Source organism: Charadrius vociferus, unplaced genomic scaffold, assembly GCF_000708025.1.
Source record: "Charadrius vociferus isolate BGI_N301 unplaced genomic scaffold, ASM70802v2 scaffold142, whole genome shotgun sequence".
Lineage (NCBI taxonomy): Eukaryota > Metazoa > Chordata > Aves > Charadriiformes > Charadriidae > Charadrius > Charadrius vociferus.
Genome location: NW_009647025.1, coordinates 1,076,188 through 1,090,464, shown reverse-complemented (window position 1 = coordinate 1,090,464; position 14,277 = coordinate 1,076,188). Strand labels below are relative to the sequence as shown.

Genomic DNA, 14,277 nt, shown 5'->3' with positions numbered 1-14,277 from the left:
CTATCTCCCCATTTTACCTTCAGCTTTTCTTTCATGTTTGAAGTCTCTCTCATCTTCTTGTACTCTCTGATGTCGGTGGCCTGAATGGCAGATTTTGATTTTGAAATCCAGTTCAAGAGCTCAGTACTTTCAGCATCAAACCTGGTTTAAAAGGTCAGACATTTTTTTTGTCATTTTTCCCTATTCAGTCACTCTGTCTTAAAAATCAGAAGTCTTATAGTTCAGCACATTACTCAATCCCAAAACAGTAAGGCTGCACACAAGATTCATGTTTCTCATATTACTACTCACAGGCAGGTGGACAAAGACAGATTTTCAAAAATCTGACACAGTAAAAATTATGTCCATGGTATTAGCCTTTGGGAGCAAATTATGAATGCATGGTGCAATTTCTTTCTTAATTTTTTGATACATATTTTCATGCAAACTATTACTGTTTCTTTAAATATGTCACAAAAGATATCTCTCAGTGCTGAGTATTTTAAAAGTAATAAATAACCTCAGGAATAAGACAAATAAGTATTACAGTTCTATATTTTGTAAAAGTCTGTAACACTATTTAGTCCAAAGAAAAAACTAGTAGCTTAAGCACTCCTGGCAGTGACAGTGGACAAATATTTTGAACACTTAGCTGACTAAAGATTAGCTTATAGCTTAATATTTTGGGACATTTCTATATTCACACAACTTTCTTATGCCTAAAACCTCTAAGCTAAAACCCACCACCACCAAAAATCAAAACAAACAAAAAAACACCAACTCCCAAATTAACCAATACTGTACAGAACTTGAGAGGACAGACACACTATACAGACCACAAGTCAGGCCGTATTAAAATTCTACTACTTAACACAGAATAACAGTCTACCAACAAATGCAGAAATCACTGTCAGTCACTCAAAGTTTTCATGGGAAAACCCACAAAATTCTAGTTACTGGCCATTTGCTGGTTTCAATATAAGTAACTGGGATCAGGCAAAAGCATCAGAAAGTTTAACCTATTTTAACTGACTGTCTTCAATACAATCTGAACTCTAGGAAAAAACATAACAGATCAAACTTTTGCTTCCAAAGTCTAAAATAGTTTCTACAACTCATGAAACAGAGAAAGAAGGAACTGATGGGCTTCTGAATGCATTAGTGCCCTGGGACACCCACATGCACACACCATCCCCACCAGGGCTTAGATCTGACCAGGATCCTCAAGACGGTTTGGGCAGGTTGCTCACCCCTTCAAACCTCCATTCATCCTCCAGAAGAATGAAAAGAACAACTATTCTTCACTGTGCAAACACACATCATCTAGCACAGCAACACCTTGCTCTTGACACAGTCCACCATCCTTTCCCTAAATGACCTCCCAAAGGTTTAAACTAGTGACACCTCAAAAACAGGCTCATTTTCTCAGGCAAGCACAAAAAGCAAAATGATGAGTATACAGAATTTACTTTCTTAATTTATCTTGAAACAATTATTTTAGTTTTAGGTATACAATTTAATAAAGGCACTGCAACACATATTGTTTAGCCTAGAGAAGGCTCCAGAGAGAAATTATAGCAGCTTTCCGGTACTTAAAGGGGGCCTACAGGAAAGATGGGGAGGGACTTTATGAAGGACTGTACTGACGGGATGAGGAATAATGGTTTTAAATTGAAAGAGGGTAGATTTAGATTAGATATTAGGAAGAAATTCTTTACTGTGAGGGTGGTGAGACACTGGAACGGTTTCCGCAGGGAAGCTGTGGGTACCCCATCCCTGGAAGTGTTCAAGGCCAGACTGGATGGGGCTTCAAACAACCTGATCTTGTGGAAGGTGTGCCCGCCCATGGTAGGGGGGTTGGAACTAAATGGTCTTTAAGGTCGCTTCCAACCCAAGCCATTCTATGATTCTATACATGCAAATCAGTAAGCCACCACAGATATACTTGCAAAACGAAACATTGCTGTAATATTGTCCTAATTACTAAATACCAGGTACATGGAATAGGTCTCTGAACCTTTTTTGTGCAGTTTCTCCCATATATTTTATGGAGATTAGGAATAAATAATAAATAAATCAAAATATTTGGCACTTTCACAACACTTTTTAACCAAAGATAAGAAGATGTTTTTCCAGAAGAAATGTAATTAAGTCTATCTTTCAGCAACAGAACTGAGGTACAAAGGACTGAAAACCTGCTTTTTTGAGAAACACCCCTGTTTCCCTTTGAAATTAATGGAAGCTGCAGGCTTTCCGTTGCTCTGAAAACAAGGCTGTACATTCCCTTCCCATTCCACAAACCCAACCTCACAACAGCAACTTAAGTATTCCTCACTTGCACAAAAGAAAAATGAAAAGCCAAGACCAAGAGACATGAGTCTATGTAGTATTTAATGAGCAAGGGAAAATGGCAGTGACATATACTTACTTTTTCTTTGCTTCACTGTCCCCTGGGATTTGCCTTTTCTTTGGGGGTGGCGGTGGGGGCAACTCCTGTCTGGATTGTTTAACCACTACCTGTTCCTTCAATGGCGTTGTTTCTGCAGCAGTCTTCTGTGAAACCTGTGACATTCCTATGCTTCCTACAGCCTGAGTTACCTATACAAAATAATTTAGCAAAAGGGTTAAATGCCATTTCTAACACAAACTGAATTGCTTTTGCTTAGTTCTTTTCATTCATCAGTCATAAAAGCCCATTATTCATTCCTACAAATGACCACACCTAGCTGTCATGAAGCACCTTTATCACAGATGCCCTCCAGAGAAAGACATCATTATTCTCATTTTACAGATGCAAACCACACATCAGAATTCTCAGTTCAACTAGAATTTCATGCTAGTCCAAGTGAACTAAAATCAATAAAATAAGCATTGTATCTATTTTCTTTCATAATTGCTTGGTTCACAGAAAGAACCAAGGTCCTTTGGGTTTATTAACACACAAGTCTATATTTTATACTCATACCCCATAAAACCAAGCCTAGATCTCAGAAGGAGCTGATACACAGTGGATTTGACCTAAAAACTCACCCAAGTCAATAGAAACTTTCCACACTCTTTAATAGGTTATGAAGTAAGTCCCATGGGAATCAACCTGGAAGTTTTAAGTATATGCTTGATATTTATGGGGAGTGAAAGTTTGAAGACAGACTTTGGCACTCTCCAGCACTTTGACTCAAACACAAGAACAAAGAAAAGCCACATGGCTGAAATGGACCCCTACTCAGACTGCATAACTCATTCACTATACACTAAATGGATCGTGAATCAGTGCCACAGCCTTCACCATAACAACATTTTAATACCACAAAAAGGGACATATGAGTCATAAAACTGTCAAACAAAATTCTCACAGAAGCCAATGGGAGTTCTGTCTAAATAAAAACATTACCAAGCACTCAAAATACTAAAATAAACATTTAACAATCCGGCTTGGCTATCATCGTTACATATCAAACAAACAACTACTCTATTTTCAACAGATGAGAAATCATACTCACAGAGCATAAATGCTTGTATGACACCCATTTATTTATCTATTCTGGGTTTGGGGGTTTTGTCTTTGTTTTCTTTTAGTATCAGATTTAATCCAGTCCCAGCACTCTTATAATGTTTAAAGGCATTTGCATTGATTGTTAATACATGGCAAGCCTGCTTTACTCATCAGAAAAATGAAGCTTAATCTGTGTGAGAAAGGAGTAATAGTACTAGTCAGGTTAACAACTTGGGGTTTTGAAGACCAAAAAACGCAGACAGCTTTGTCAGCAGATAAAGTCAGCCCCACGTGAAAGAGCACTCACCTATCTGTCTAGCCTGATGCCAAGAACTCGCCTGGGCAGTTTTGCTGACAGTATCAATGAGGTTTGCATACATACAGACACATAAACAGCTAAAAAGTAATAAAGCCTTGTTAAGTACCTGGTTAGAGTAATCCTCTAGCTTCTGAACCAAACCATCCCACCTCTGAGTTAGCTCTTCTTGATCCTGATCGATTTTACTGGATGCTCTGCCATTCCCAAGGATTTGAGCCACATCCTGACCCAGCTCGTTCAGCTGGTCTAACGTTTGCCGTTTCATACCCATGTCCTCTTTCAAAATCTGAAGTTAGAAGAAAACATTACAAGGTGACACTGTAGTATTCAGCCACCCCTTAGCTTTTAATTCCATGGAGGGGACAAAAAAAACTTGTACTACCTGAGCCAGATGCATCATAGGTTTCAAAACAGTTCTCTTGTGTAACAAAGCACTAACAGACACTCTTAAAAAGAGCATATCCCTGAAGCAGCTCCTAGAGCAGTCAGCAGTATCTTTAAGTAGCAGTTACAAATGATTGGTTCAGGTACAAGCTGCACCATTGTATTTAAAAATTAAAAAAAAAAATAAAAACATTTTAAAAAAAAAAGAGAAAAACCACACCAAAACCACAAACCCACACCTTGGAAAACACAGTTGACTGCTTGCCTGCAATAAACTCCAAAGCCTGTCAAAAACCCAGGATAGCTGTTTCAAAGTCTGGCACACCAGCCTGGAATGGCCCTGGAGTGAGTTGTACACTTTTTTCAAACTCAAGTGAAAGAATCTGGCAAGGAGAGAATATTGTCCTGGCTTCCAAAGTATCATGCATTTACAGCTCTTACTGGAGTCAAACTGGTAATTTGCCATTCATTTAGTCGATGAGACTTGACAGGATAGAGCAGGATAGCGATACTCACTGCTAGTTTTCGAACATTCACACTCAGATCTGTTTGATCTTTGAAGTTGCTTGTCTGGACCTTACTCAAAGCCTCTTCTTTCTCAGTTAACCAAGCTTTCAATAAGCACTGCAGATCATAAGAAAAACAGCACAAGAAAATACCAAGTTTGTCAAACAGCTATTGACAATTCCTTCTTTAAGATCATTGCATTCAAAGGACAGTTCTGCAATCTTTATTTCTGTTGGCATTAACAAAAATAGTACATAAAAGGGGACAGAAAAGATCAGATCAGGCAACTAAGTAATGCCTTCCAGCAAAACAATTTCACCAAAACCATTTCTCAATATATCAGAGCACACACCACCCCTCCCAAAGTTATTTCTAGCAACCAGATATCCACCATAAGGCTGACGTAAGACTCGTAATTAATATTAGAATTAAATATATCAAAATGGTATGTATGCTTTCTTTCATTCTCTACCCTTCTTCCTCTGTCATTCAAAACCAGCCATTACAAACATTTTCTCACAGATCTTCAGAGCTTCAAAGCTCTTTTAGTCCAGGCAGTCATTCAAAGACTCAGATATTAATTAGTCACCTCCCTGTTTACTGTACCTACTTCCAATTGCAAAATAACTTCAGCAAATATTGTCTCATTAACTGCTGAAAGCTGGAGCGGTCTGCTCTGGATAGTACTAACTCAGGGATCTTGAGCTTTTTCTACTTCTTCCTAGGAAACCCGTCCTGGGTCTCACTTCCCTTCAGTCACACAGCACTCCTATGGCAAGTCCAGCAATAACTGGCATCAAGTATCAGGAAGGATTTTATAAATTTTACATTATGTTGCAACATATTGCCGCTGCTGCTGCACAGCCACCTCCATACACTAGAATACCCGGCTCTCCACCAAGCTCAGTTGCATAGCCACTGGCACGCTGCTACTCGACTCTGTTTCAAAAATAAACAAGAAAATGATACAGCAAGGCAGACCTTTTTGTTCTTTGAATAACACACTTTACACCAGCTACTAGGCTCCTCAGTCTAGCTGTATATTTTTGGCGTTGTCCCAGAAGTGACTACAGCAACATTTGGGCCAAAGGGTTAAGGCAGTTTACATTGCCAATGTAAACCAATATGCAAAGTGTACAGACAGCAAATACGATGGTGGTGGAAATGCCACGAGGCTGTGAGAAACAAAATTATAACACCACACATTCTATGGAAAAATCATGCTGGCATCCCAGCCAACATATTTTATGCATAAGAGGAGCTTAAAAACCCTTCAATGTATTCAATTAATTTCTGCTAAATCAGCAGTTAAAGATAACTCTCCCTAAAAAACCAAAACATAATTATCACAGTGCTAAGAAATATCTGGCATTGATTGAGGAATTTGTTTCCCGAGTGGCAAGAATTGTGTTGACTTGGCAATGTGGTTTCCCAAAATTTTCTAGCCAGCTACAAAAAGGCTGATGCATCACTGTTGCTCATCTCTCCATCTGGTTGGGTGAAAAGGGTAAAATGATAGTATCTAAATGTTTTAGTTACTTTTGTGTTAACAAAGTGTTTGTATTAAAATTTTTAACTCGTTTCAAACCATAATTTTTGTAGGGCACTTGGTAACTCTTGAGGACATAGAACTGTAATTCAAACCTGTTAGTAATAAATGCATTGTTCAGAGTTGAACAACGAATGCAAACATAGGATGATCCAAGCTACCTAAAATAAACTTCTACTTCCTCATTACTTGCTATCTGACATTCTACATTAAATAAACACCGATTAATTTTTTTTTTCACTTTTACAGGGTAACATAATTATGTACAAATTAAAAAAAGCTGAAAGCAAAGAAACTCCAACATAAGATGACACTCTTAACAGTATTGTAATAGTCAATGAGTGGTCACTTTTCCCCAGACAAACAGGGGTGGAAGAGGACAGAAACAAGCTCACATAAGGTCATCAAAACAGAGAGAACCTGAAGTCCATGCCTTGACATACAGAGTGAGGATTTTTGAGGAATCCTTATTTCTCAACTCAGGGACTTACCTTGCCCAAGAGCTGCCAGAAAGTGTTTGCACACAATTTTCTGTATGTACGTACACATACTCTTACACAGTATTTTAAACAAATATATATAAATAGATATTTCATATCAGACAAACCAGAATCTGAACCTTGGGTCCATATAACAACAAGGTCACATGAGCTGCAAATTCAGCTCATCAATATACTGCAAATAGATACGGGAGGGGTCAGGGAGAAATATATATGCAACCCCAAAAAAATGCAGACAAAACAACCCTGTCAAAGAAACCAGGCTGTAACTGATAGCAACAGCTATATCAGCACTGTTCTACTTCTTTCAAATGTCTAAACAATCTGGGTGTACAGCAGAGTTTAAACAATAGCTTACAGTGATAAATACCATCATTTAAGAAAACAAAACAATTTAAGTAAAACTTTCAAAGGAAAAGCCATCAAATATTTTAAGCTGGGACACAAAACAAGCTCTAGCACTAGGTGTGCAAACACGTAGTTGTGTTACCATACCTTTTATGCCATGTTTGAGCAGTATATTTAGTATATATGTAAAATGCGCAATAGCAAAGCAAGACAAAACTCACATCATCTTCTTCACAACCCAGCTGTTTGCCTAACCTCAGCAAAGTAAGAAAAGCTGCATGTTTTGCTATATTAAACAAATATTTTATGTTACTGGTTTTGAAAACAGTATCCATTGAGTAGTTGATTGCAAAATTGTGTACAAGTACCCATGTTGGAAGCACGTATACCTTAATTAGGAAAATTTCCGTGGCTACCAAACCACCAAATACTTAGTGATTGTCATTTTGCTACCATGGATATTCCCACTTCTTGTCCATTTTGCAAACTACCTTGGAAATTATTTTATAAGGAGTTATAAACTTTCCTAGTTAAACTTTGGAAAATACTTCTCTTGCACTGCACAGCTACTCTACTCCTCAAGAAACTGGGAACTCAAACAATAACACAAAAGCTAGTTTTATCAAGGCTTTTTTCTGAGTGCTGTTAAACCCTGCTAAGGGGTTTGGGGGTTTTTTTGTTTGGTTGTTTTTCCCCCTCCACAATTCAACCAGTCATTGGGTAACTAAAGAGCTACTAACCTGCTCTTCCAGCAGCTCCTGCCATAAAAGCTGAATTTCTTGCAACTTGACCCGTCGTTCCTCAGTCCAACGACAAACTGCTGTCCACCGCTCACCGAGCCTCTACAAAAGCAGGGCATGCTCATGAACATACATGAGTCTCACAAGGAAACTCAAAAATCAGATAATCAGAAGCATAATTTCTATTTCACAGTAACCTCTTTCTACATTATAGCTACCTCCTTGCCAGTAATCGCCATTGTTGTATTGCACAAAGCTGGAGGTGAAAACTTTCAAGAGCATTCACCTATGGCCTTATCTCTGCTCTTGCTGAAGTCAGCGAGCTCTTTGATTGACTTCAAAAGGAGCGAACAAAGCAGCATGAATTCTGTTTAAATAAATTCTGTTTCACGCTCCCTATACTTCAGGTTACAGTCTAACTTCTGACAAAAATGGGAAAATACTTCACACTATATTCCCTAGATAAATTCTGCTCACGCCTAAGTATTTTTCCCATCGGTTTTTAACTTCCTAATGAAAATTACTTATGTGAAATAAGACTTGTACTGTGCATCTTCCCATTTTACTGAAACTGCTGAAAGAATACACTACAAAAACGCCTGAGTCTCTGGGAATGACAACAGCTTGATTCCCCAGGAATTGAGCTTGAAAGTCACCAAACCACTTTTGCAGGTTTTACCATGAGCAAATTTAACAATTCTTTTGTTAGTATTACTTCTACAAAAAAAAAAAAAAATGACTACTTTAAATTACTTTCTAGGATACATAGTCTTTAAACAAAAAAGTGTTGACTGACAATTTTATGCAAAGGTTTTAAGTGCTTGCTACTACAGTTAAAAAAATAGGACTGTAACATTACAAGAGGTAATGGCTTTAAACTAAAAGAGGGTAGATTTAGACTAGATATAAGGAAGAATATTTTTTTTTTTTATGATGAGAGTGGTGAAACACTGGCACAGGTTGCCCAGAGAGGTGGTAGATGCCCCATCCCTGCAAACATTCAAGGTCAGGTTGGACGGGGCTCTGAGCAACCTAATCTAGTTGAAGATGTCCCTGCTCACTGCAGGGAGGTTGGACTAGATAGATGACCTTAAAAGGTCCCTTCCAACAGAAACTATGATTTTACCTGCAATTGTTCCTCCAGAATAGCTGTTGCACTTTCCCCACTGCTTTCATCAACAATGACGACCATGTGCGTCAGGGAGTTTACCTTCACCTGTTCTGTCTCTAGGTCATTCTGCAGGCTCTAGAAGAACAAATCCGAGGTTACCAACTTTGAATACGTTTGCTGATCTGCTATTTTGACCACAGATTCAACAGTTAAGCACAGATTTTACTGGGAATCACTGCACAATTGCAGTAAATGTAAGCAAAAGACTGCTAGAAATGAACCCAAAACCATTCTGTTAAAATGTTGGAAAACATGGAGTGTTTTAAGCTGTATGCACCATACTTGACTAGGAGAATCATGTGACAACCACATTGACTTCCTATGTGTCTCCTGTTATAGGTACGAGAGCTTACGTATTTCTATAAAAAGCTATTATTTTTAACAAGCAAGTGTCATAGGGCATGCCGAACAGGGAAAAATCACTAAGAACATTTGTCTTTTAATAGTTGACAATATAACTCTCATAAGTATCAATAGTGCTATAATTGATCGTGATGTTCAAAGACAACAGTTGAAAACTGTAGAAAGCATACATTTCTGCTTAGTTTGAAATAATGAGTAGATTTAAGTATTCATAAAACTGCTAGAAGAACAGATTCCATGGTTAAGGCCTACCTCCAAAATATCTCTGCAAGATCAATATGCCTTTACAGTACTGTAAATATCACTTTTCATCCCAGAATATCCTAAGCTACTCCATGAACAACATGCCTCAAACTCCCCAGATTTTAAAGACAGAGGAAAGAATGCAAATGTGGGACAGGAAATTACACAGACTAAAAATACCTCACAGGGCAAGAACTGTGGAGTACGTCCCATGCTGGGGAGAAGGTCAAACCTCAGCACTGAGTACAAAAACCAAAGCTGCAACCATGACAAGTATTAAAAGGCCATCGTTCTCCTTCAAAAAAAACCACTGTGGGCTAGAAAAGCTGGACTCCCACTCAGAAACTTAATTGAGACCCGAAACACTTCCAAAACGTTGTGCAGACATCAGAGTGCAGTGTCTATGCACCCCCTTAGGATGCAAACCCTGTAAGAGCAGTGACTGGAATCAGTGGCTTGGGAGCCCCCTTCCTGATAGTTTTAGCTCCGGCTTTATTTTAATCTGCAAGTCTGACACATGCTTTAGCAATGCCTGCCAGTTATTAAAAGCACGTTTTCCACAGGACATTTCATACTGTCCCTCACACCTACAATTTACCTGGAGAGGCCTGATTTCCTGCATGAAGTGAGGGTAACAACTTCCCCTACAAATTTTGCTTCCTGCGTGAAGCAAAGATAACAGTTTCTGCTGTAGTCGTCAGTGCTTAAGCGTTCAGTTAAGAAAGCACTTCCAGAAACTTCCAGTTCCTTTCTACCCCATCATCATCCTTTTCCAAACATCAAATGCAGCCCCTTCAGCATACAGCCATATATGACTTCTGACACAATCAAGTTTCTCAACTAAGGAACCCACCAACGTACACATCTCCCAAATACTTCTCCCATGCATATTACATAACAGACAAAAAAGGTTTACTTTATGTTCTTCCAGCTGTTTTTGAAGGGACTCCAAATCCTCCGCTAAAAGCTGAGATTCCATCTTCTGAATGCGTTCTTCTGTGACCGTCAGCCAGTCGGACAGCTGCTGCAACTGCTGCTTCTGGAGCTCCATCAGCATGTCATGCAGGCTGCAGGGGGAAGCACAGGCAGAGTTATTTCAGAAACAGTTTTCCTAAGGAAAGAGACTAAGTTCTAGTTCCTATAGGAAAGAAGCAAGGCCATTCATAAACCAGCTAGCCATTGCCAAATAAAATTTTCACCATTAAGCTAAGGAACATAGTTAAGCCTCCTTGTTTCTTTCTCTACAAAAAAAGTGAATTATGCAATTTGTATCAGGGATTGTTTCTTGCAACAGGGATGTGCCACTAACAGAGCTTCTGCTGAGAGCTACAACAAAATGCAGTTTCTCCTTGATGTGCAGCTCTTAGCTTGATAACCCACAGGCAGGGGAAAAAAAATAAAAATCTTTTAAGTGCATTTTAGTTGTGTAAACACACATAGCTATTCACATCTACTGTGTGCTTTATTGAAGAACTTAAACACATTTATGTAACTACTGCATGTAGATACTACATATTTAGTCTGGCACATTTACATAACATAACAGTCACAAAATACAGGAACAAAAAAAAAACAACCCAGTTATATTCATTTCTTTTGTTTCACCTTGGAAAGCATGAAGGAGCCAGATTTCATGTCACAAACTGAAAGAGTTATTTCTGAAAAAATTCTTACAAATGGATGGAGACTAACAGAGCTTCTGCTCTGAGATGCAGTAAGCACCAGAGGTTGGTCCTGCACGTCTAGGAGGGGTTTTGCAGCAGGACTTACCGGGACTGTCTGTCCATGCTCTCCACCCTGAGCTCCTCCCAGCGGGAGTTCAGCAGCAGCATTTGCTCCTGGATCTCAAACTCCTCTTCGGGTGACAGGTTTCCCTGGGCCACCAGTTGGTTTCCAGCTTGAAGAACGCTGCCCACGCTGCTCTGGTGTGCAGTTAGTTCCATCATAAAATTCTGGAAAAGGTACAACCAGCCACGTCACCATGACCTGTGAGCTCCTACAGGAATTTATGAATTTGTAAATGTCCTAAAAAATTGTCATGTTTGAAACAGTGCTGCAGAATGAGCTGGCACCATCAAATACGCAAGCATGGCAGACCTAATCCTTTTTATGATAGAAGATCCTGTGTGAGCTACAAAAATTCTGGAGCCAGTAAAATAGAGCTAAGTGAGGAAAAAAGCTGGCCACCTCAGAGAAAAAGCTGTTTGTAAGGAGACAGCCTTTGAACAAATTCACCAAGAAAAAAACCCAGAAACTTACCTGTGGTCAACAGAACGTAAAAGAAGATCTGAAATGTACCATAGGAAAGCAAATAGAAGCCTATGAGTTAATAACATTAAAAATTCACATTTTTACTATAAATCCAGAACACTACTTCCTTTGGTTCATGGCTTTAAAACTGTAGCACAAGGAAAAAAAAAATTCTTCATATTGATCAGCATTCAGATTTTAAATTCAATTGTACACAGTGAGCTGACACAGGAGAAAACTAAAACATCTAACATGACATTTGAAACTTTTAGCAACATTAGAACATTTGTTCATACTTGGAACAGAACCAAAACAAAACAATTTGGAAACAACAATAATTTGGAAGCAACAACACATCTTTCTGAAATAAACTATGCTAATCGTGACAGGGAGACCACTGAATTAAATTGACATTATTATCAATTTCAGCATTGGCCTCATTTAACAGCAAGTGACATAAGGCTGACCAGGCTTTTTAGCAGTTGGCAGAAGAGAAGCACAAATCAGCCTGGATCAGACTGTCTTTGTATTATAGACACCATTGTGCCACCCACCAAAAGCTGATTTAAAAAAATACATTAAAGTTCCACAGCATGTTCCACTGTAAGTTCTCCTAAAAATATCTATTTAACCTTCAGGAAGCTACTATTTCCCAAAAAAACCCACAAAACTAAAGCACTAAAGAATCAAGACCACCAAACCCATCACATTCAGATAGAGGTGCTTTTAATTTAGAAAAAACAAGGCAAAAGAAACAATGGCAGGTTTTGAATAAGGACTAGGAAATGGGAGTTCTTCAGCTCACACACACACACACACACACACAAAACAACAAACGACTTTTCAAGAGAAGCTTACTTCATGGGTGGAAAATTGCTCTTTGACTTCTTCAACATCACCAGATATTTCCTCCTGCTCCCGAAATGCATCCTCAGCTGACAGCAGCCATGTTAGAACTTCTTCGAGAGCAACCTGGTAGCTATCCAAGTCCATATCCACCTCTGTCACCGTGCTGGGAGTCTCTGCTCTAGAACCACCCTGTTCCTCTTCAAGTGCTACAGCCTAGGCAGCCAAGAGAAAAGTGATGCCTTAGGTGATGTCTTAGAAGTGCAAAGATGATGCCTTTCTAAATGATACTAAAAATAGAACAACTAAGATCCCTTTTAATCCTTCATAAAATTTTAAAAGTAATCATTGGGTACATTTTTAAGGAGAAGGGCCACAGTAACCACTAATGAATTTTCATTTTAAAATAAAGAACCCAGATAGAAAAGACAACTTTAATCTTTCTTGTTTAATAGGGCAGTGGATCTCACACCCAAACAAAACCCCATTGCTACCACCACAAGTTCTGCAGCAAACTCAGTTAAAGATTTTGGGCCACCCTCTCCAGCTTGCCAAGACAAATGAGAAACAGAAACAGAAGAAAGAAGCATAACAGAGATGGAACTTTATACCTCAACGCACAGGATTTTGTACATGAATCAGAAAAGAAGAAAAAGAGGAAGATAAAACCACTGAAGTCAATCACAAAGAAAATGCTATGATTTTTCTTATTTTCCTGATTGTCTTGCCCAAGATAGAAGGCATGTTCCAGAGATAACCGACAAGCCTGAAGACCAGCTAAAATTACAACTCAAGAAAAGCCAGGCAGACTTTGATGACAAACACACCTGCTGCATGTTGAACTCTCCATCCTCGCATTCCTTTTTTTCTTTGGAAGGGTTTCCACCTCCCGGATGTCTTCCATGGTGACTTGCTTAGGAAGGACCTCAAACAAAGAGGTTAAATACATAATAATAGACTTTTTGTCTGGAAGCTGTACAGCAACATCTGCATCAAAAAGATAAAACATGGGGAAAAATAAATGAAGAAGCTGATTTCCTAAATCATTCCTTAGAATAAAGTTAAGACTTTACACATCGCATAAATCGCAAGTTCTCCTGTTAAGTAGCCTTTAGTAAGGTTTAAGTTAAAAGGCCAGGTTTGAAATACGTTGAAAACAGTGTGAAGGAGAAAACATTTTAAAAAATAAATTTTCTACATTTGGAAGTGAATTCACATTAAATGCATGTTCTTTTTGAAGTATGAATCCAAACCTGAAGTTATTAAGAAATAAAAACTGTTTGGGGAAAATTATTCTGAAGCATCTCCCAAGCACAAATGCAGTTCAGGGACAGTATTCTACACAGACAAGCACTTCCATTTAGGCTTTATCACCACCCCCAGCATTGGTCAGTTCATTTTCTTGCTTTTGATATGGAAAAGAGTTTCACTGACTCAGGTTCACTTATCTCTCAGTTTGAGTGCTAACCTTTCAGTTAACTCTTTTTTTTTTTTTTTTTTTAAAGAAAGTGGTGCTTGAATCTATAAAGTTTGAAAGCTTGTCTTACAGAATGAATCTTTGGAGGCTCAATTCAAAGCAGAATGA

General features: G+C 38.5%; 1 protein-coding gene across 1 annotated transcript in view; it reads right to left on the bottom strand.

Moving 5' to 3' along the window:
* Positions 1 to 14,277, bottom strand: part of UTRN (utrophin) — a 389,280-nt gene that overhangs the window by 287,549 nt on the left and 87,454 nt on the right. Inside the window, 11 exon segments of the mRNA XM_009895523.1 lie at positions 18 to 141; positions 2,408 to 2,577; positions 3,898 to 4,077; positions 4,692 to 4,799; positions 7,820 to 7,921; positions 8,946 to 9,065; positions 10,513 to 10,663; positions 11,367 to 11,548; positions 12,705 to 12,908; positions 13,520 to 13,560; positions 13,563 to 13,679. Coding sequence (XP_009893825.1) covers positions 18 to 141; positions 2,408 to 2,577; positions 3,898 to 4,077; positions 4,692 to 4,799; positions 7,820 to 7,921; positions 8,946 to 9,065; positions 10,513 to 10,663; positions 11,367 to 11,548; positions 12,705 to 12,908; positions 13,520 to 13,560; positions 13,563 to 13,679 — 1,499 coding nt within the window.